Source organism: Abramis brama, assembly GCF_963993115.1.
Source record: "Abramis brama genome assembly, chromosome: 21".
NCBI lineage: Eukaryota > Metazoa > Chordata > Actinopteri > Cypriniformes > Leuciscidae > Abramis > Abramis brama.
The window spans coordinates 25,618,885-25,641,932 of record NC_139983.1 but is presented as its reverse complement, the minus strand read 5'-3'; the positions used below and the strand labels follow the sequence as shown (position 1 = coordinate 25,641,932).

The 23,048-nt window shown below is 36.7% G+C and overlaps 1 protein-coding gene across 1 annotated transcript in view; it reads right to left on the bottom strand.

The window, feature by feature from the left end:
• Positions 1–2,207: 2,207 nt before the first annotated feature.
• fut8a (fucosyltransferase 8a (alpha (1,6) fucosyltransferase)) overlaps positions 2,208–23,048 on the bottom strand; it is a 92,733-nt gene continuing 71,892 nt past the window's right edge. The window contains exons 4-11 of the mRNA XM_084096945.1: positions 19,700–19,818; positions 17,494–17,656; positions 16,178–16,292; positions 12,256–12,493; positions 8,267–8,513; positions 7,350–7,526; positions 5,822–5,972; positions 2,208–3,575 (exon numbers count right to left, since the gene is read on the bottom strand). Of these exons, the coding sequence (XP_083953071.1) occupies positions 3,243–3,575; positions 5,822–5,972; positions 7,350–7,526; positions 8,267–8,513; positions 12,256–12,493; positions 16,178–16,292; positions 17,494–17,656; positions 19,700–19,818 (1,543 nt within the window). The 3' untranslated portion in view covers positions 2,208–3,242. The remainder of the gene's footprint in view (positions 3,576–5,821; positions 5,973–7,349; positions 7,527–8,266; positions 8,514–12,255; positions 12,494–16,177; positions 16,293–17,493; positions 17,657–19,699; positions 19,819–23,048) is intronic.

The window sequence follows — 23,048 nt, the reverse complement described above, 5'->3', positions numbered from 1 at the left end:
TTCACCCGATGTTCATTTCAATACAGAAAAAACTTCCGTTACATTGTGACTTTTGAGAGTTATGCGGGAAGATTGTCTGTTCCTCAATCAAAGTTATCAAATGGTTTAGTAATATGGGTCATATTTATGATACTTTTCTGGTATTTTTTGTCATTTTTGAAGTCTGTTTCAATATATAAAAAACAACATCATAAACATTCTGTTAATCATCTTCTTTTGGCTTCCACAGAAGAAAGAAAGCGTGGACTAGCATGAAGGTAAGAAAACACGGACAAAACTGTAGTTACTGGGTAAACTTTGGTGATTGGTGTACCTTTAAGACATGTCGTCTACAGTGTTTATAGCAAAGCCCAAATTTATCTGACTTTGGAATCAGGTCATAAAACTGAGGAACCCGAGAGGCACCAGAAAAACAGATCCAGTCTCCTTCTGAGAGCCTCCAAGAACAACATGACATCCTGCTGGGAGAGAGAGCTTATTTTCCTATTTGTTATATTTTCATAAGCATATGGGGTTCATTGGTCAGTTCAGTAAATAATTGTAAATAGCAATTTCAATGAAATACCTGCTCAGAGTGTGCTGTGGTTTAATTAATGAGAGCAGTGTGTGACCTGTGTGTTCAGGAACACCTTGGAGAAACGTTCATTCTGTTTAGCCTACCGCTGGGAACTGAACTTGGTTTCAGAGATGTAATTTGGGCTATGACGCACACACTCACACGCATGCATCGGATTTGTAATTAATTATTGACACGACTGAAAATCTCAACTCTCCATGGTACTAAAATTGCATAAGCAGGTGGCACATGAACACACACGTTGATTTGAGACTTTTCCTGTATATATTTGGCGCTAATATCCCTTAAAGGGACTGTTCACCCCAAAATGAAAAGTCTGTCATCATTCGAAATTGAAACCTGAAGCCTTTCTTTGTTCTACTGAACCCAAAAGAAGATATTTTGAAGAATGTTCATAACCAAACAATTTTGGTTAACATCGACTTCCTTTCTGGATGGATGGAAAATTAAATAGACAGTCAGACAGAGAGACAGAAAAACATACGGATGCATGAATGGATAGAAAATCAGATAGACAGTCAGACATATAGACAAAGATACAAAAAATCAAACGGATGTATGGATGGATAGAAAATCAGATAGACAGACAGACGATAGATGCATGTTTGAGTTGTTTTAAGCAACTTGCACTGAAAAAATATGTCAGTCCCATTGTTTTGTTTCTAGGGCATGCTTATAAAAGCTACTGTAACGTCATCCTTATGTCATGGCCACATGATGTGAAGTTGTGGCCTCGAGATCCTATATTAAGGGAACGACATCTTATTCTCGTGGCCACGACTAACCTGTGTGACCATAGCAACCTGGGATTATCAGAAATGTATGTTAATAAATGAATAGCTTATTTTGAACAAAACATTACAAAAAAGTGCAGAATTAATATATATATAGATATATATCAATATAGACAGGTAAGATACAATAAAAAAATAAACTAAATATTTTTACACATTTATCACATATTTATAATATTTCAGAATTTTACAGCATAACTATAAGTATTTTAGAAAAGGAATTCTTCCCAATTGGGTTTGTCAAAGCAAAAAGTTTGAAAACACCTGTAGGTACATTCACACAGTCAGTGTCAGTGATTGACAACCATATTTTTCCACACACTCTCAAACTGTCCTGCTCATACAACAGCTTTCAAACAGTTCTCGCTATATTGCCTGACATTGAAAAAATAAAAAATGCCGACGTCTAGAACATTAGAAAGCTTTATATCACAGATCATATGACACAAGCAGTTCAATAAGGTTCGGTTCACACAGATTTATTGACATAGCGATTTTGAGTCCTGAAAGTGTCAGGAAGCTAGTTCGGTTAAAATACTCTTGTTTATAACCAAACTTTGTGTGAATACAGCGGAATTTAGTGCACTAAAATAGCGCTGAAAACATATTATGCTACTGTGTGAATATAGGCTAAATATAAAATATAAAACTGGAACAAAAAACTTACAATGTCGTGTTGTGCCAGCACAATAATAAAACAAAAAATGTAGTTTGTCAGCTTTAAGTCAATTGTCCCTAAAGAATAGCCAAACATACACACGCACACACACACGCACGCACGCAATATTAAAATACAGACATACACACACAATAGTAAAATACAGACATAGACCAAATTTGGCTGATCAATTTATTTGACCTGCTTACCAAAGAGACAATGCCCGCAAACATAAAACAATGAACAACTCCTTCATGATTAACTAAAATTTATAATGACAGCAAGTGTCATTCTTACCATAATTATTCTTTCTCTTCTCTTCTCATCTCATCATCATATCATTAATAATATTAGTATCCTTATCTTCATATTAAGTGTCATTTTCTTATCTGTTTTGTATTTTAAAATGTAATAAAATGAAATGATCTCTTAAAAAACATGATGGACACACACGGCTGTGGATAAGACACTACATGGAAAGGAGGGGAGGAGTGTAATTCTGCGTGGAAAGGCTGGTCCGTAAGGCTCCAGAGTCAAAACTCTTTCCATAAAAGTCAATCGCCCTCATAGGCACCGTTTCCGCACACTTCACACACAAACGCACATACACACTCACACAAACACATTATAAACCTTACAGTGAAAATAAAAACAGCATAAGTCACATTTAAAAGCACAGTATGGCAGTGGAAATTAATAGCTCATGGGTGTGAAGAGGAGTGTCAGTTGGCAAAGCGATGGCATGAGAGAAACAAGTAGACTGAGGCTAGAGTAAAGGATGCCATCATTGTGCACAAGGAGGTATAAGAGCATAGGAGGACGAGAGTAACCCGGGTTTATGATTCCTTTGTCATGATCGGTTTGTCGCAATGTTTCTTCTTCCAGTTGTGTTCTTAAATAAACGTATTTAGTCCCCTTCATTACCCGGAGATTAATTAGAAAGTACCTACAGTACAGTGCCTTCCGTTTTTCTGTTGTCTTGAGTTCATGCTCTTTGTTTTTTGTCTTCCACGACCCTGATTCCCATTTCAGGGGGACTCAAGGTCCAAGCACCAGAGTTAGGAAGATGTCCCAAAACCCTTTGAAGAACCCCTAGACAACACACACACATGTACACGAACACATTCATACACACTCACACACAAAGTGCATCCCATTAGGGTGGTCCAGGGTTTCCTCATTTCATAAACAAGAGTATTTGTACTGTCTTTCTCTACGGCTTCTTGAGAAGTTTGTCCGCCTCTGGGTACGTGGGATACTTCACTGTCTCGATCTTCTCTTTGACTTTATAGGAGGGGTAGAGGCCAGTACGGCCCATTTTGCGGTTGATTCCCTTAGAGTATCCGTCCCAATGATTGCCCGCGACGCCGATCAAGTCTCCGGGCTCTAGTGGGATGTCTTCGCTGTTGCGTGGTTGGTGCGGGTAGATGGCGATCTGGTTGTGGGCGTTCTGCCCACCAAAGTAGTAGATGTCATCGAGGGAGTAGAAGAAAGAGGAAGCGTCTGGGTGGAGAGTCTGCATGATCTCATAGGCCACTCGACACACCTGTGCACAGTGGAAAGGAAAACAAAGACACATGTTCACAAGCTCCTTTCAAGCGGAATCCTCTGAGTGGAGTTGAAAGGGATATGTAGTTGCACCTGACAAAGATGAATGGACTTTACAATGGTTAAGTGCTCCTCATGAAGAGATGAAGTGAAGCTTAAGGAATATTAGAACAAAGTACCCACAGTCTGGAGCATACTGCACACAAAAATGTCAAGATTTCGGATCTCAAAATCAGAAACATCAGGATCTGACTAGCTGGCCTCCGCAGGGGTTTTTAATCAGTTTGTCGGGAAACAGTCTTGTTTAAAATGCATCAGACTGCTATAATGATGGATTAAGAAAAGTCACTGGACCAAAAGCTTTCTTTCTAATTCTCGACATGCCGTGGCCATTTTTATGGATCTTTACGATTGTTGATTGGTAAAGTCTTGCTCTTGGAAGGCTACCATACTGTAGAGTAGGGCTGGGCGATATGGGCAAAAAAATTATCAAGTTAAAATTTTTCATATCAGTTAATAATGATAAATATCACAATAAATGTCAAATCTTTATTTCTTTCAAGTTTAAAGGCAGATCTTTGCTCCTTGTGTTTTTTTCATCAGATAACTTGACAAAAACTTGTCAAACAAGTGAACATTTTACTGTAGCTTGAGTTGGGATGCAGATGTAAATGTATGTTTATTACAAAAAAACAACCTAATTGGTAAAAATTTGTTCTTCCATTGTACTGTATTTGGATCTAGTGTTTAGAGCATTTTAACCACAGGTAAAACCACGCATTGCACCTCACTACCAGGGTAAAAATATTAACTATATTGTTTCTATGGTATTTGTTATTAAAAACAGTAGCCTAAAGACATTTACAGTAGTATAATACAAATGCAAACTGCTATAGCTTAATAACAAAAAATACTCCACATTTCTGCCACAATCCCATGGTTTCATTAGTGTTTCTACAGTAAATCATGGTAAATGTTGGCAACTTGTCGAAAAGCCTTCTAACTGTATTGTTGTGGCTCAGTGTTTCTGTTTCTTCTGTTTTCTGCATCAGTGTTGTTGAGAAAGTCAGCGCTGTTTCATCTGGCTTTTAAGTAGTTGAAATCACAAGGCATTTGATTTGTGGTTTGTATGTGAGAACTCTGCACCGAACTCGAACGCTTTTCACAGGATCTCACAGCGCTGTTTAGTGGTGGCGTGATTGAGACAGTCAGCAAGTAAATGCATTCACTCTAAGCTCAGTGTGTTTTGAGCCGAACTGATAAATGTACTGTGTGGTGAGTGGTTCAAACAAGCAGCTCTGTATCGTTCCGCTTTTGGTACATTCACCGTTTATGTTTCTCACACGCAACAGAAATAGCAGGCCTTATCAGTTATTGCCACAAGCTGCGACGGTCTGCAACACGCAGGCGCAGAATTTTTTGCAGTGCATAAACATTATATCGAACACTTATCGAAGTTGAGGTGTTCAGGGTTACTTGAAAATAACAGACAGGTGTGTTGGAACTGAAGTCTACAGAAGCAGGGTTGGCTACCCCCATGACTCCAGTGAGATCTTGGCTAAAAGTCTTGGTACACTGTGACATCCATGGTCTTTTTTATGTGAGAGTGCACAATTGTAGCAAAGACTGCTCCCACTCGTCCCATTGATAGCTGGTTGGAGCAATCACACTGCATGACTGTGACTTCATCAGAAGTCATAATGTCATAATGGGAATTAATCAACTGGCAATAAATATGTCACGCTAGCAATTTGTAATATACAAATATTAGTTAATATCATTGATATCGGCAGTTGTCTTAAGTGGGCGATTCCTGGCCAGAATAAATGGACCAGACTTTCTGTTGATAGTAATTCTAGACTATTTTTTGCCAGACACCATTTCTGGCATGAAAACAAAAATCACAAACCAAACATAAAGTCAGCATGCTATTTCAGAGCTAACCACAAAGTCCGCATTGTACCAGAGAGGAATTGAGTTTATCCATAAAAAAGCTGAAGCTCAAAAAAGAAAAAGAAAAACTAAAGAAAATGGGAAGAAGAACAAGAGGAAATGGAGAGTTATAAAATGGTCAAGTCTTAACCCCATAGAAATGCTGTGGGAGATTTGGGCAGTACATGCAGGAAAACACATGCACAATAAAGTCATCACACAGCTACAGGTGTTTGGCGAGCAGAAAGGGACATGACCATGTAGGAGACAAACAGAACAAAAACTTCTTTTAAGAAGTGGGTCAGACTGTACCTGTGAGGAGAAGGTGCACACTAAGAAGTTTGTCCTGGAAAGGAAGTGGATATCCAAGATGACTCCTCTCAGAGAGTTTTCAGTGTAGCGGTTGTGTAGCCCAGCAGACCATGAAATAGAATTATCACTAATAAATTCATAATCAGGGTACCTGCACACAAACACAAAACAAATGTTGATTAAAAGGCCCTCCTGATGGCCCACCTCGGCTATGGCTATGCTCCAAACCCTGGTCAGCTGCCTACCTAGAGTGTACAGCAATTTTAGGCATCATTTCAAGCATGCTTATGACGTCAAGGCTGTTCCAAACAGAGAACAGCAAGTATTATTAAACACCTAGATTTGGCCAAATTCTAATGCAGCACTGCATGTATCCTTTGCTAATAAAAGAATCCCAGAATGCACTCTGTGCACAAAAGGACTTCCCTTTTCACATTATTAATGATTATTAAATCTTTCTAGTTCTAGTTATCATTACAGTTATCAACCATGGTGTGAAAGAGCCTTTAGGCCGTGTGTCCACCAAAGCATTTTTAGCCAGCTGAAAATGCCAGGTGGTCTTCTGAAAATGCCTAGATGCGGGCGTTTGAGAGCGTTTCGGTAACACAGCACTTTTTTCAGAGACATTGTTTTAAATGATTTTGTTTCACTATTGTGCTTGTTGTTGTAATCTGCTGTCGTTGTACAAGCAGTATGTGACGGTTGGTCAATGTCGTATTTGTCTCGTCCCTCCTCCACTGTGATTGGATGGCTGGGTAAAAAGTGATAGTGATGAGCACAGCGTTTTAACCAAATCTGAACATTTTTCAACTATTGGCGTCTGGAAAAATAGACGCTCAGCACTTCGTCACGTTGCTGCCGTTTTTTAAATTCGTGGCACTCCCATTGAAAACAACTGAAAAAATAGTCTGGCCTTGGGAAAAAACGCTTTGTGGACACGGCCTTAGTCAAATTGATAGTCAAGTCACATTTATTAACATAGCGCTTCTTTTAAAATACAAATTGTTTCAGCTTTACAGAGACAACAGAAAAATAATGCAAAAAAAGTTTGTTTCCAGAAGAAAATAGAGTCACAGTTGAGTGATGTTTCATTTTTGTTTTAAAAAAGTTATTAATTTAGTTCATTTATATACAGTATATATAGCCGCTCTGGAGTAAACCATGATGTCATCGTCCAGCTCAGTTCAGTTCTTGTATAATAGTGTATAATCAATGCAGGCAGATCAATATTATTGTTGAATATTAAATCAAATGTTAAATTTAATGTCCCCAACTAAGCAAGCCAAGCCAATGGCAACAAAGGTGGAAAAAGGCGACAGTGGCAAGGAACCAAAACTCCATCAGGTAGCAGAATGGAGAAAAAACCTTGGGAGAACCCAAGCTATACCCTTACAGTGTTTTATTTCAGTTTTATTTTATTCTGTCTTCTTTATTTCCAGTTAAAATATCTAAAGATCTTTAAGACAAGATCAATTTAATTGAGAAGAAACACTGCATGGGATACTAAGACTGTATAAATTGTACTCACTTAGACTTGGCCTCTTGCAGTAGAGAGGGGTCGTCGGTGGCGAGGTAAACCCGTTTCTTGTCCACATGCATGCGCTGGGCCAGGCTCTGGTAGTGGTCCTCCACATGCGCCATGTACTCTTCTATGGGGTGGAATGCCGCCTCCGTCCCTACCTTATCTGTCCGGCGCACATGTACCCTGGAGAGAGGAGCAATTCCTGGGTCAGGCTGATTGTGTGTGTCCGTTTGAGAAAGGGATTCAAGGTCGCCAAAGAACAGGAAAAAATACAGACCAGCAGAATAAAATTGTATGTGTTTTTTTTTTTTTAAACGGATATTTAAAGGTTTTACACTTTGGGGTGCCGGTTTTCTGAAAATGCCAACCATTATGTGTCTATGTGTGAGTGTAAGGATGGGTGCCTGAATAAAAAGATGACAGAGAAAGTGCGAATAGTGTGTGCGAGAGAGATAGAGACAGAAAGATGGCTGTGAGTGGTTGCGCTCCCAGTAGAGAGCAAAGTGGGTGTAAGTGGAGATTGATTGTTGGAGCAGTGGTGGTTTGTGTGAAAGGGTCTCTCCTCCTCCTTCCCTCTCTCATAAATACATTAAAAACCTTACAGTGCCTGTGTTTCCTAAGCTTGAGGAAGCTTTAAACACATAGCTTTAAACAGTGGGACTACTATTGATAATAATAATAATAATTATGTAAAAAAATAAAAATAAATTATACATATTTTTATTGAAAATCTATTATTTTGGACTAAAAATTATTTTGAAAAAAGCTTTTGTTTTAGCTGATTGCTTCATTTCCCAAGAAACAATGAGTCACAATTATTTTAATAAGTATAGTAAGCATAGTACGTTCTGGCTTCACTAATAAAAAACAGTGAAATATGTAGCGTCTGAGTGGATTTGATGAGATAATGTGTAATGTCTCACCCTATAATGGGGTGCTTGAAGCCCAGCTTGTTGGTGGCCTCTTCCATCTCCTTCATCAGCCAGGCCTGAGGGCGGATCAGGTACTTGACAAACTGAGACACCCACCACACGGCTGGGTCTCCGTGAAGCCTCTGAAGTCGGTCCGCAAGGTCTTCAGGGATGGCCAGGGGCAGGTATGGGGGACGAGGGTGCAGGCTGTCCACGATGGGCAACTCTATGACCTGAACATCCCGATCGTTTGCTTCACCTACAGACAAAGGCACAAGACAATGAGCGGAAAAGATAAAGGAATGCACTGGAGAAATGAAATATTGCAGAATGGACTGTAAATTGGCCCAACATGCTTTTCCAATATGAGATTAATTTACAATTAGCAAGTCAATAAAGCTTGACGGAGAAGCTGCTCACAAGGAATAAAGTGTGTGGGCTGGGAACACAGGAGCAGGAGAGGAAAAAAAGACACCCTTAGGCCACAAACATAATACACGTAGGTATAAAAACAGATTAAAATGCCTGCTGAACATCCTTTACATTACATTACATTAACGCCTTTGGCAGCCGGTTTTATCCAAAGTGACTTACAGTGCATTCAAGGTGCACAATTTGTCAGTGTGTATATGCCACATACATCACATGCCTTCTTGCATTAGTGTGGCAGTAACAAACCTCAAGGGGTGAGGTGATGGAGTTCCCTTCAAATGTATATGCCATTACACTGGATGTGTTATTATGTGCTTACACACACACGAAACGAGTGTGTTTCAGGCCATGGGGATGTAGAATATATTGGAAGCCATATCGGTATATATTTAATGCGCATATGTACAGTACTGTGCAAGTGTCTTAGGCACATTAGTATTTTCACACACACAAAAAATGGTTTTAAGCCAGTTATTTATCTTTTGCTGTAGTGTGTCAGTAGGACATATCAGTTTACATTTCCAAACATTTCTTTTGCCATTAATTATAATAATTCTCACCAGAAAAAAATGGTTTTAAGACAGTTATTTATATATTTTGCTCTAGTGTGTCAGTAGGAAATATCAGTTTACATTTCCAAACATTCCTTTTGCCATTAATTGTAATAATCCAGTAAGATTTTTGTATGCACAAGGAGTCTGACAACAGCCGGTATGATCTCACCATCATTGAGTCTGTCTGTGATTACATGAAGAAACAGAAAAAACTGAGACAGATTAAATCCAGAAGAACTGTGGCAACATCTCTGAGACGCTTGAAGAAACCTTCCTGCAAACAGCATACCGGCTGTTGTCAGATTCCTTGTGCATACAAAAATCTCTCTGGATTATTACAATTAATGGCAAAAGGAAAGTTTCGAAATGTAAACTGATATTTCCTACTGACACACTACAGCAAAATATATAAATAACTGTCTTAAAACCATTTTTTTTCTGGTGAAAATACTAACGTGCCCAAGACTTTTGCACAGTACTGTATATATATGCGCATTACATGGTGGCTGAGACACTCTAAAGATATATGGAACAAAAGGCAATAACTATTGAAAACTCCATATTGTTCAACCACTGGCATGTAGTAACAGGGAAAAAAAAACTTTATCAGGGAAAAACATCTTCAAAGAGACTGTGTGCCAGGTTTAAATTATGCCTTATGCAGCATTAAATGTTAAAAAGTATTTTTACACAAAGAAGTGTTGGAGAAACTCCCCAGCCGTTCTTATATAACCTTGCTGTTAGGCTCTTTGCATGAGGATGAGGTTTTTCCAGCCCAGCACCCCTCATTGCACTGATAAACAAAATAACTCTCTCTCTCTCATCCTCATTAGAGCAGCAAGAGAATCTAAATTACATCTTGTCCTTGCATCCCGATGAATAAATTGAAGGGGGGGCTTAAGGGGAGGAGGCTTCTTTATTATTTTTAATTCATGCTGTCTATGCGTATGTACCGCTGAAGCGACACTGATTCATTTTAAATGCTGCATGTGTTTGGGTGTGCATGTTGCTGGGGGTATTTTCTCTAAACGCCAGCAGGATTATCCTTAAGGATTTTGTCTGCCCTTCGACCCCGTGCGTGTTATAACTAGAGGCATTAACAGGGTTATGTTATGCACATTATTGAGAACCATCGAAAGCTCCACTAGAATTAGCCTGAATTGATTTGGGTATCGTCAGTATGGGCGTTTATTATGAGAAGCCGAAATGTTAAAGTTAATGTGTGAAAACTGATGGCATGGCACTAGCAACACCAAGGTCATGGGTTCAGTTCCCAGGGAATGTAAAAAACATTGAGTAACGGACCACTTCGAGCTCCATCTTGAATACATTGTAAGTCGCTTTGGATAAAAATGCCTACCAAATGCATAAATGTATGTAACGTAATGAGTTGGAATGGCATGTTTAATTTCACTCGCTCCATCTCTGTCAATCTCACTGGTCCGTGGAGTGCAGAAACTCAGACTTTAGGGCAAACTAAGAGAGACTGTGTCCTCAGGGAGGAAAGAGTGATGGGAAAGCGCTACTTTGTTTTGAGGTCATTTCTTTCATGTTTTAAAGGCAGTTTCTCCTTCCCCTCTGCTTTCCTTTTAAGAGCACAGCAGGTTCACTCCAGCTGTAGAGAGATTTCCCCGAACACTGGATTCAGCCTATTAGATAGACTCTTACGCAGGACCAGTGTATATAAAAATGACCGTTAGTCTGTTTCCCGACTGGACACTTCAAAAAAATCCATTATTGAATACATTTTCTTGCATTTATGAAAAACAATCAACTAACCAGCACTCCAATTGACAATTTAAAACAGCGAGGTGCCAAAAAAACATGTGTACCGAGAAAAATAATTAAAAAAATAATTGCAGTATATAAAATAAACAAAATGCACATCCCCAATCTCAACACAAGAAACAAGCAGATCAAGTGTATTATCAAGGTCCCTGATCACTTCTAAATTTCACCTAACCATCTGGCACATTTTTAGCATGGACTGAATTTAAATAGGGATGCGCTAATATCAAAATTCTGCCAATACTAATAAGCTTATAATTTGTTTTGTGTTATGATAGCCTATTTTAGATAGCAGATATCTGATAAATGGCAGGCAAATATTACAATTATATACTATGTTGCTTGAATAAATAAATAAATTACTATAAAAACTCAAATTAATAATTTCAAATGCTAAAAAAATTGTTTGTATGATAAAATGTATGTTGATAAAGGTAATCTGAATGTGCAAATATGGGAAATAAGCATGAACAATAACATATCCAGTATTGACTGATTATATGCAATGTAAACAGACAAATTAAAACAAAACGATATTATCTGCCGATAACCGAAATACTGTGCATCCCCTTTGTACTACAGTCTGATAGTACAGTCTGCACAAACTTCTAATGAATAAGTAAGTATTACTCATTTAACATTCGAAGAGATCAGCCAATCATAGCTGAGGTGATTTGAAAAGTTTGGGTTCAGTATGATTGTTTTTACGATTAATACTTTTATTCAACAAGTATTCATTAAATTGAGCAAAAGTGAAAATAAAGACATTTATAAGAAACACCCTCTAAAAATTCCTTTTTAAATAAATGCTATTCTTTTGAAATTTCTATTCATCAGTCGGGGAAAAAAACAAGCATCATGATTTCTACAAAAATATTAAGCAGTAAAACTGCTTTCAACATTGAAAATAATAAGAAATGGTTCTTGAGCAGCATATCAGCATATTAGAATGATTTCTGAAGGATCATGTGACACTAAATACTGGAGTAATGATGCTGAAAATTCAGCTTTACCATCACAGGAATAAATTACACTTTTAAATATATTTAAAATAAAAAACAGTACATTTATAATGAATAAAATGTATTTTGAACAAATAAATGCAGCCTTGCATTCAGCATAAACAAATCTTACCAACCCCAAACTTTTGAAAGTGATCATTATAATAATACTTGAAGTGTGATTTAGTTATTGCACTTATTAGCCTTGTATGTGTGTGTTACTGACCAGACCAGTGTCCAGTGGAGGCCCCCGTGCGGTCAGTGCAAGAGTCGCTGACGGGTTTAAAGACGGTCTCCCAGCCGCCGGTGGCGTAGCGCCAGTTCTGTGACTCCAGTATGAGCGTGCGCTGCGTGCCATAGGCGATCATGAAGCAGTAGACCACATGATGCAGCTGGCAGCCGTACCCACAACCCTTATTGATGTTACACACCAGCTTGCGTGCCTTGCTGCAGTCCGGAGGGTTCTACAGATCAGTGAAGAGAAAGAGAGGTTTGAAGGTTTCTACACATACAGGACAGTTTTTGATACTGAAATCGTACCTTAAAATGTTTGAATTGCATTGCATTACAGTAGAGAGACAGTTTGAGGCTGCTGTATTTTTACAGTCCAACAGGTTCCTTGATCTGCTAGATGTCAAAAACACCACATGAATTTGCATTTGGCAAGACTGACAGTGTGTCTTCTGTACCGTGCTGTTCACCGAGCAGTTCAAGACATTTGTATTATAGATCTTTCAAGACCACCAGTAAGAAAAAAAACATGATAGAATACAGAGAGAACCAGATTTGTCAAGTTCTCCAATCATCTCTGGCATGAAAATATTTTTAGAATGTACTGGAGGAAATGATAAATTTGGCCCTGATGGCTGAAGAAAATAATGTCTGAATGATATTGGCTGGATGAAAGAAAACGAAACAAACAGGACGAAAAATGGTCCCTCCATCTATTGCTGTTTCTCTCATACTGGGACAATAGAGAGGAGAATGACTGGAGTAAAGAGAAAGGAAGGAGCAAGAGAGAGATAAGAGATGGATGACAGCAGTGTAGTGAGACAGACAGACGACCGCCATTCTTCATAAGAGACACGGCTTCTTTGTTATCAACCTGTCTTTCTCTCACACACAAAGTAAAATACACTCCATCACTTTAATCACACTCCAGCTCTCATTACCGTTTCAACCCGTCTCTCTCTGATGGAGAGCATTGAAACAAAGTTATTAGCCAAAGTTAATGTAGTACAAGCAGCACAAAAGTTTTCCCCTGGGCCCAATGAGTAGGTTATAATACAAAGCACTGTTTCTCAATCTTTGCCTGACCCATCAGAAAGACCCAATGCCTACCCATCATCATCATCATCAATCCAGGAATGTGTTACTTTTAACTCATATCAATTATAACAATGCTTCACATTTAATGACATATGTGTCATTAAATGTGAGTAATGTTTTGCTGTATTCAGCCTCAATATTTTAATATGATACAAATTATAAATAGATACAAAATATTTAATTGATGGATTGTATAAAAAAATCATTATATATAATGTATTGTGACAATTATTATTCAAAATTATGCTATTTGAATATGTTTTAAAATGTATTTTGTTTTTCTATGATGGCAAAGCTAAATTTTCAGCAGCCATTACTCCAGGCTTCATTGTAACAGGAATCAATCTGATAGGCTGATTTGGTACTCGTGAAACTTTTTAAAGTCTAAAGTTTAAAGTTGTTGCCCTGCTTAATATCTTTGTGGTATTCTTTGATAAATAGAAAGTTCAATAAACAGCATTTATTTGAAATGTGTATATGCATACATGTTCTGTATGTATATGAAAAAAAGAGACACAATCCATATGTATTCTAATTGCACATAAACCCATTTTAATGTGATTTGTCATTTTTTATTTTGCTTGCTTTTACTAAATGACTTGAATACCACACTCTATGGTATGCACTTAAATAACAGAGTTTGACTGGACGCATGGCCTTGAAATTTAAAGCGAATGAAAGCCTAAAAATAAAATAACTAAGCCTATTTATTTTTAGCCTCTATATGCATTGCAGACCAAAGACCCATTTTTAGTTTATACCACTGCTGACTGTATAAAACTTAAAGATAAATCTATCACAAATATGCAGTTACAAATATGATTATCAGGTAAAAGCCACAATGTGCTGTTGACATTCCATCTTTAACTTCACCATGTGACAGCGGTTTAAAGTCTTTCTGCAAGAGAATCAACCCAGAATCAGAATCAAGCTGAGCTCTGCTGATTACAGCCTATGTGCTTGTGCGTGGCACTGCATTGTGTTGCAGCTGAATGTCAGTTTAGTCTCCAGCGTGGAGTCAGTGCAAAACAACCGCCCCATTCCATCTCAGAGAGAGGGACAAAATACTGCTGTCCCGCCAAATGAAATATAATCACCCCTCTCACTGATAAATGGGGAGAGGGAAGGAGGAGAGTGAGTAAGTGTATGTGATCTTGTTCAGCTAATAGACTTTATTCGAAACAGATGCCATGTTTAATTTGAAAAAAAAACAAACAAAACATACAGACAAAATAGAGGCTGTGAGGGATGGAAGCAGTGCCAATTACTATAGACACGAAGGGGGACCTCAATATTCATATGAGCCAAGCAATATGGGTTGTTCAATGAAAAGTATTCAAATTTTACATTTTTCAATCATACAAGACCTTGAAAGTTTGGTTATATTTGAACAGATGTTAAGTCCATTGAGTACATCGTACTGTTCATGGGTGCTGATCAATTAATTAAATGAGAACTTATTGAAACAGTTCACAAATTGCACTGAACAATTCATTTGTGAATAGGACCGATCCGACTGCATCTGTTTTTGAGAGTGAATCTCCAGTTAACAATTTACTGAATTCACAAGCTGCCGTAGTGGTTTCAAATGATATAAAACTATTATGTTAGTTTATATAGCATTCTTCTTAAAATGTTAACACATTTTGCCCTATGTGACGTCTTTTTTTATATTGCATGTTTCCATTTGTTAACACACATTTTGTTTTTCCTCATTTTTATATACTATCTCCTGGCTTCACAGACAAGGCTTAAGTCTAGTCCCAGACTTAAATGCAAATTTGAGCTGTTTTAACTGAATGCAACTTGTCTTGCACTGACATATCTTAAAATATGTCAGTGCCACAAAATGCAGATCAGTAATGTGTTTTTTTCTAGGGCACGTTTATAAAAGCTACTTAAATGTCCTAATTAAACTAAGGCCTAATCCTGGCTTAATCTAAGCCCTGTCTGTGAAACCAGGCCTAAATGTTATATTTTATTGTTATTTTAACTTCCTTACAAACTGCACTTTTACTCAAGTACTTGTTTGTGCACTTCAGCCACCACTGATACTAACTCACATTTTTGGTTCACTGAAGTGTCTTCCTTTTAAAGCATTTGACTGCTTTTCTGCCTTCTAAGTCGTGAGCAAATCACATAAGGAGTCTCTAAGTAGCACTATACCTGCACAGACACCATTATATGAGAACTGAACTGAGCTAGACGATGACATCACGGTTTTCTCCAGAGCGACTATATATATATAAATGAACTAAATTAATAACTTTTTTACAACAAAAATGAACAATCACTGAACTTACTTAAGCTGGACTGTGATGATATTTTCTTCTAGAAACAAACTTTGTTGCATTATTTATCACTGTAAAGCTACTTTGAAACAATCTGTATTGTAAAAAGGTGACCTGACTTTATACAATACAATTCTTCTTCTTCTTCTTCTTATATTAAATTTAAAAACTCTTTCAAGAGCCTCTTATTAGATTTTTAACATGCAATTTTTAATAAAAGATGATTTTGGTTTTTGTAATGAATCGGTTAAGTAAATGATTCAGTGATCCATTAATAATATCAAAAGACTCACTTGTAGCACTGACAAAAGGCACACTAAGCGAATTGGTTTGCAAATCTGAACAAATCTTTTTGATGAACAGGATTCAAAAGATTTTGTACAGAACTGAATCAAAATCTTAGCCACAAATGTCATCTACTCGAACTCAGGGGACAAATGACTGAAAATGTAATCATAAATATAATAAAGCCTTTCTAAAAAATTAAAAAAGGAAAAGGAAAACAATTAAGGTGAGTATGTGATGTACCTGTAGATACATGATTCTGTTCTGTACTAGGTCGGACACTTCTTTAGCTTCCTTCTCTCTCCAATCTCCAGCACCATCTGCCTGGCTCAGATGATACAGGTCTGTCATGATGGACCTAAAGATCACATAAACACCACTGTAAAACACAGCTCAAAACTACAAACAGCCACATCACAGCGTTTCTGCTAATTAAACCAATTGATTATGGCTAATTACATTTTGTAAAGAAATAATATTAAATTAGTTTTACAGCCACAAACTAAAGTCAGCCTGGCCTATGCCTTGCTAATCATCCACAATACAATTAAGACTGTTCTAGTAATGATTAAAACATTTTTTTTGCGTCTGTTCGGCATTACATGGTCGCCTTTTTTCTCAAGTGTGAGAAAACGCACTGATCTAAACATACACACCCATTAAACCTCAGTAATGGTATTACTGCCACATGAGATTACAGCTGTTTAGAAAGAGATTAGAGATGGAGAGAGTTATTCATTTTTTCTATTGTAAACTAAAATGTTTTGATGCCTGTACATCAGATAATGCAGATTTAATGAGAGTATAGGGACTGGCCAATCGTTTCAAATGTATCCTTGCAGAGTGTTTATGTTATGATATCTTAATAATTTTTAATAATCCACTGTTGCATTTGAAGTCGATTTGGTTGTTCAGAGTTCAGACTATTATTTAAATTAAAATAAAAAAATAAGACCTCAAACAGGAAAAAAAAATCCTAAAAATTGATTTCAGGGGGCGAATATATATATATATATATATATAATTTATTTATTTATTTTTTCTCATATTTAGTTTACTACCGTTCAAAAGGGGCACGTAAGACTTTAAAAAAAGAACTTTTATTCAGAAAGATGCCGCAAAATGATCAAAAGTGACAGTAAAGACATTTATAATGTTACTAAATATTTCTATTTCAAACAAATGCTGTTCTTTTGAACGTTATATATTCATCAAAAAATAAAATCCAGAAAAAAGTGTCACAGTTTCCACAAAAATATTAATCGGCACAGCTGTTTTCAACATTGATAAAAAGAAAGGTTTCTTGAGCAGCAAATCAGCATATTAGAATGATTTCTGAAGGATCATGTTACACTGAAGACTGGAATAATGATGCTGAAAATTCAGCTTTGATCATAGGGATAAAATACATGAAAAAAAAAAAAAAAAACTTAAGTAGAAAACTTCCCACCCCGAATATTTGAAAGGTAGTGTAGATTTATAATACAGGCATATCTTCCTTACTGGTCAAAATGTATATGCGAGTGTATTCATGATGTATACATATTTGTGTGTATAACCTTTGCTGGTGTCCCAGGTCCTGCAGGAGTGTGTCAACATGTTTCTGTAGCGCTCCAGTCTCCACCAGTGGCAGTTTCTTCACCTCACTGCGTACGAAATACCACAGTTCCCTAACACCGTTCTCCACCTTCCTCCTTAGCTCCTCCTGGTCCTTTCCTGGGCCTGCACACATGCAAAAACGAGCATTTGTTTATAATGTTTTCTTGAGCACCAAATCAGCATATTCTAATGATTTCTGATGGATCAGGTGACACTGAATACTGGAGTAATGGAGTAATCACATGAATAAATTACATTGTAAAATATATTAAAACAGTTAATATATATGTAATCTGCTCATTGTTATTAAACCAAAAATAATAACATTATGCATTATATACTACACTCTCTAGATATATCTACATTGACTGACGTCATCCATTAAAAAAACTCATTAAAGAAGTTGCAGCAAATAGCATTCAGGGATTTGTGTTCATAAGTGGATGGAGGTGTAGAGCGTTTGTTTCGTTCTGTTGGCCATATGTGCAAGAATGTGTGTACTGTAGTCTGTGTGTCCTGTGTACATGTATAGGCAGCGCAAAGTTGTGTGTGGGATTAAACAGCGGTGTCATTCAATAAGAGTATCAGTGGCCGTAAAACAATCCGGAACACGGCTGTAATCCTCAGTGTATAGTGTTTCTCTAGTGCTTCCTCTCAAAAGATCATTCACTGCAATACTATAAGAGCTGATGACCCAGAAACCAGCCACAGAGGATGTGTGTGTGTGTGTGTGTGTGTGTGTGTGTGTGTGTGTGTGTGTGTGTGTGTGTGCGTGTGTGTGTATGTGTGTAGGGTTATTATACAGGACTGAGGACAGGCTCAAAGCTTAACACCGTGTCTACATCAGACGCGAGCGGACCACGTGACAAAAGCAAATAGAACCCATTATAATCAATGATGCTGTCTACACTGAATGTGGCGCGACACAACAAAGTCCCGATTGTAAACTGATGCCCCATTCGATTTATGAGTTACTTCACAACTCGCATTACTTCTACTGGTCCACATAAAGTCTTAAATATAAGTTAAATATATACACTATATAAAATATTTAGAATTACATTTATTTTTAAATGTGTCTGGAGAGTCTAATTACTTTTTGAGGCCACAGTATATATGCATGTGTCTGTAGACAGAAGGCAAAGGGTGGCTAGAGGACGATTTACACAGACCGCCTGTAGTGATATGACCGTCCTTCACCGCAAATACTCACTCTCATACACACACACACTTTTCATCCATATTAAAAGGTTCCTATTAATTTGACATGTTTCATCTTTCCTTCACTCAGTATTAACAGCAAGCTATTACTGCACATCTGAAAAAGAGCCGTCACACACACAAGCACACACACACACACACACACGCGCGCGCACACACACACACACACACACGCACGCACACACACACACACACACACACACACACACACACACATGCGTGTTTACTCAACACTTTTTTTAGGATGCTTACTAAAGAAGCTTACTAAATCTGACAAAAATATATTCAGAGATTAAATAAAAAAAAAACAAATAAAAAAAAAAGAGTTATGGTTTAGTTTGTATAAGTTGATTTGCTTCAGATATTGAGACATTAAATTAAAAGGTACTTTCTGACGTTTAACCAAATTATAATTTTACGAATACTTCTCAGACACTTTTATTTTTGTTGCCTTTGGCTTGCTCAGTTGGGGATATTTTGGGAATAATTAATTTAATTTTATCAATCAATAAATTCCACTAGAAACAAACCTTGTTGTATTATTTTAATTTAATACTGTGAAGCTGCTTTGATACAATCTGTATTGTGAAAAGCGCTATATAAATACACTTGACTTGACTTTTATGATTTTTTTTTGTGGTGTGGCCAGCATTTTAAATAATGGCAGGCAAGTAAAAAATATATAATTTAAAATAAAATAATGTATATATAATGACATAAATGTATATATATATATAATGACATATTATATATAAATAATTCTTAACATAAAGAGAGAGATTTTTTTTCACTGGTTCAGCCAGTGAAAATGTAGGTAGGCAAGTGTACATGTAAACTACTGGCCTGACCAGCAGAAAAAAAATCCTATTGTTCTGTTAGCTTTACATAAAAACTATAAAATTCTGTGATGTGCATTTATTTAGATAAACGTGTGTATTTACACACCATCAGCAGGGAGACTTCGGTAAGAGTTGATCTTCTCCTTTGCCCTGATCAGTTGCTCTTCAAGTTTACGTAATTTACCCACGGCTCCAGGACCACCATCGGCCTGTCCGTCAGGTAACCTGGAAGACAGAGAGAGAGAGAGAGACATGTTAGCATGGACCTTGCCTGGGGAACTGGCATGTTCATGCGCTGTGCGTTAACTTATGATCTTTTGAACCGGTGTGAGCAAGAGTGAACGTGTGGCCTACTAGGTCAAGGTGAATTGTGGTTGGCTAATTTCCCAGGGGCCTTCGCTCCTTGCTTCCAGTTCCAATTTAATGCAATGATCAGTTGCGGCAGCCACTGCGGGCAATTCATTTGGTGGCAGGGGCTATTCATCACACACAGACTCACAAACAGGTGACCGAAGCCTGCCCAGCGTGGGCTCCTCAAGTCTAACACACACACATTTCCATCTTATAAATTTCATTACCGACGAACATCCCAAGACCTGAACCTCCATCATTCCCTGACACTCCTTCAGCCAAATGTAGTTCATTTATGAGCTGACTACCTTTACTAGACTAAAGATCCTGTATATTCTCTCTCTCTCTCTCTCTCTCTCTCTATCACACATTAGTTCTCCTAAATCTAAATTGGTACATACCATTTTTATTGCTTTTCTATAAAGCCAATTATAATTTCCATACACCAGGAGTCTCAGACTCATATTACCTAAGGGCCACTTCATTCTGCTTTTATCGGCCGGTACCGATTGTTGGCCGATAAACTGATGTATTGGCCAACAGTCGGTATCGGCCGATTAAAGCAATGATTTTCACTACTCATCGGCTATCGGTCGATTGTTTAAAAACAGCCAATGATTAGGGCCGGTTATATCCTGTCAATCAAAAGGGGGTGGAAAAACTTGTTCAGACTATAACTCATACTGTGTAAAGAAAATCTTATTTTTTCTTTAACACAAGTTATAGCCTGAAAAAACATGCAAGAATATCAAAAGGTATGTTGAAAGATACAGTACAACATAATGAAATGAATCATGTCTCATGTAATCGCTTAATTCTGTTTCTTCACAGAAAGACATAAAGAAAAAACAGCTTGTGAAAAATGTCACTAAACATTGCATTTACCTCAGAAAAGTTATTAGTTAACTACAAATAAACACATATATCTACTGTATATTTGAATAAATTTACCATGAAGACAAGTATATATGAAAACTATCTTATGTGCAACTGAGTGGCACACAAACATTTCAGTTTTTATTTGAGTGTAATTATTATATCTGAAAATAAATAGCAGTTGAAAACAATAGCTCTGTTAATTTTAACCTCTAATATTATAGTAATTTTTAGGGCTAGTCAAGATTCAAAGATCGCAAAAATAAATAAATAAATAAAATAAATAAATGAATTGGAGATATTTTATTGCATTGCATGAATATACAAAAACACTGGATTGTATAAACTCATTTTATTTCAGCTACAAAATGACGGGCAAAACAAAAAGGTCACGAAAATTTGAAAAATAAGTAAAAATAAAATAGAATAAAAATAGTAAAATAAAAAAGTAACCTTACCCCTAAAATTTTTCTCATTTATTAATTATTTATAATAATAATAATAAAATACATATTTGTGTTTCAGGCCTATATAAGCCATGTAAAAAAAATAAAATAATAATAATATATATATATATATATATATATATATATATATATATATATATATATATATATATATATATATATATATATATATATATATATACAGTGCTATGCATAAGTGAATACACCCATGCTAAAGTTGACTAAAAAGAGGAATAAAAAATCATATTTTGGAAATTGAACTTAATGCCTTAATTTAAAAAATTAGGAAAAATCCAACCTTTAAGGACACCAATTTTCTTTGTGAATGAATAATGTATCGTAAATAAATAAATGTTCTTCCTTAAAATACATGGTGCATAAGTGAGTACACCCCTATGTTAAATTCCCATAGAGGCAGGCAGATTTTTATTTTTAAGTATTTTTTTTAATTTTTTTTTAGGATACTATGCATCCTGATAAAGTTCCCTTGGCCTTTGGAATTAAAATAGCCCCACATCATCACATAGCCTTCACCATACCTAGAGATTGGTATGATTTTATTTCAGTTAGCCTAAAAGCTAGTTTGATTTGCATTGAGAGATGATCTTATGGAAAGTACCCCATGCCAATCTCTAGGTATGGTGAAGGCTATGTGATGATGTGGGGCTATTTTAATTCCAAAGGCCAAGGGAACTTTATCAGGATGCATAGTATCCTAATTTTTTTTTTTTTTTAAATACTTAAAAATAAAAATCTGCCTGCCTCTATGGGAATTTAACATAGGGGTGTACTCACTTATGCACCATGTATTTTAAGGAAGAACATTTATTTATTTACGATACATTATTCATTCACAAAGAAAATTGGTGTCCTTAAAGGTTGGATTTTTCCTAATTTTTAAAATTAAGGCATTAAGTTCAATTTCCAAAATATGATTTTTTATTCCTCTTTTTAGTCAACTTTAGCATGGGTGTATTCACTTATGCATTGCACTGTATATATATATATATATATAAACCCTAAAAGAAAACTTTTTGCATTTTTATAATAATAATAACAATTTATTTTCACAAATATTATTCCACACAAGGATGTTTTCAAATACCCCTATGAAAGGTTTCGTCAGATTTTGTGGCCAAAGTACATTGCAAACACACACATCGCAGAGCTCGGTCCGCCTTTTTCTCATGCACAGCTCTGTGCCCTTGCAGTGGGTTTGTAGTGGAAATCTGAGCTGTATTTGAAATGTGTTTGGCGTGAATGGAAAGCATTGTGAAAACCCGCCTCACTTGAAAGAGCGAGAGACAGCAATAGAGAGAAAGAGGGGGAGGAAAATGAGAATAGGGCTGCAGAAGTCTTATCTGAGGAGAGAGGGATGGAAATGCATTCGTGGGAAGGCGTGCATAGGGTTTTGAAATGGTAAACAACACATTGCCATTACACCTGGATGCAATCGGTCATATGGATGTCTGTCAACAGAAGGAATGACACAGAAAAAGAGAAAGAAAGATGGGTGAAACTGAGAATGAGTGGGGGAATCTGCCATCAGAAAAATTGCTATGTCAAAAATGTATGTCATTCTTGGCTGGTCAAGGGCAAAACGAGAAGAGAGAGAGAAAGGAAATGAGCGAAATGGCGTTTATGTGTGATGTGTGTGTAGATTTGGTTCTACTTGTGAGGACCAAATTTTCTCACTTATATAGTGAAATATTATCACAACCGACTAAAAATGACCTATAAAAACCTCAGCCAAAACGCGTC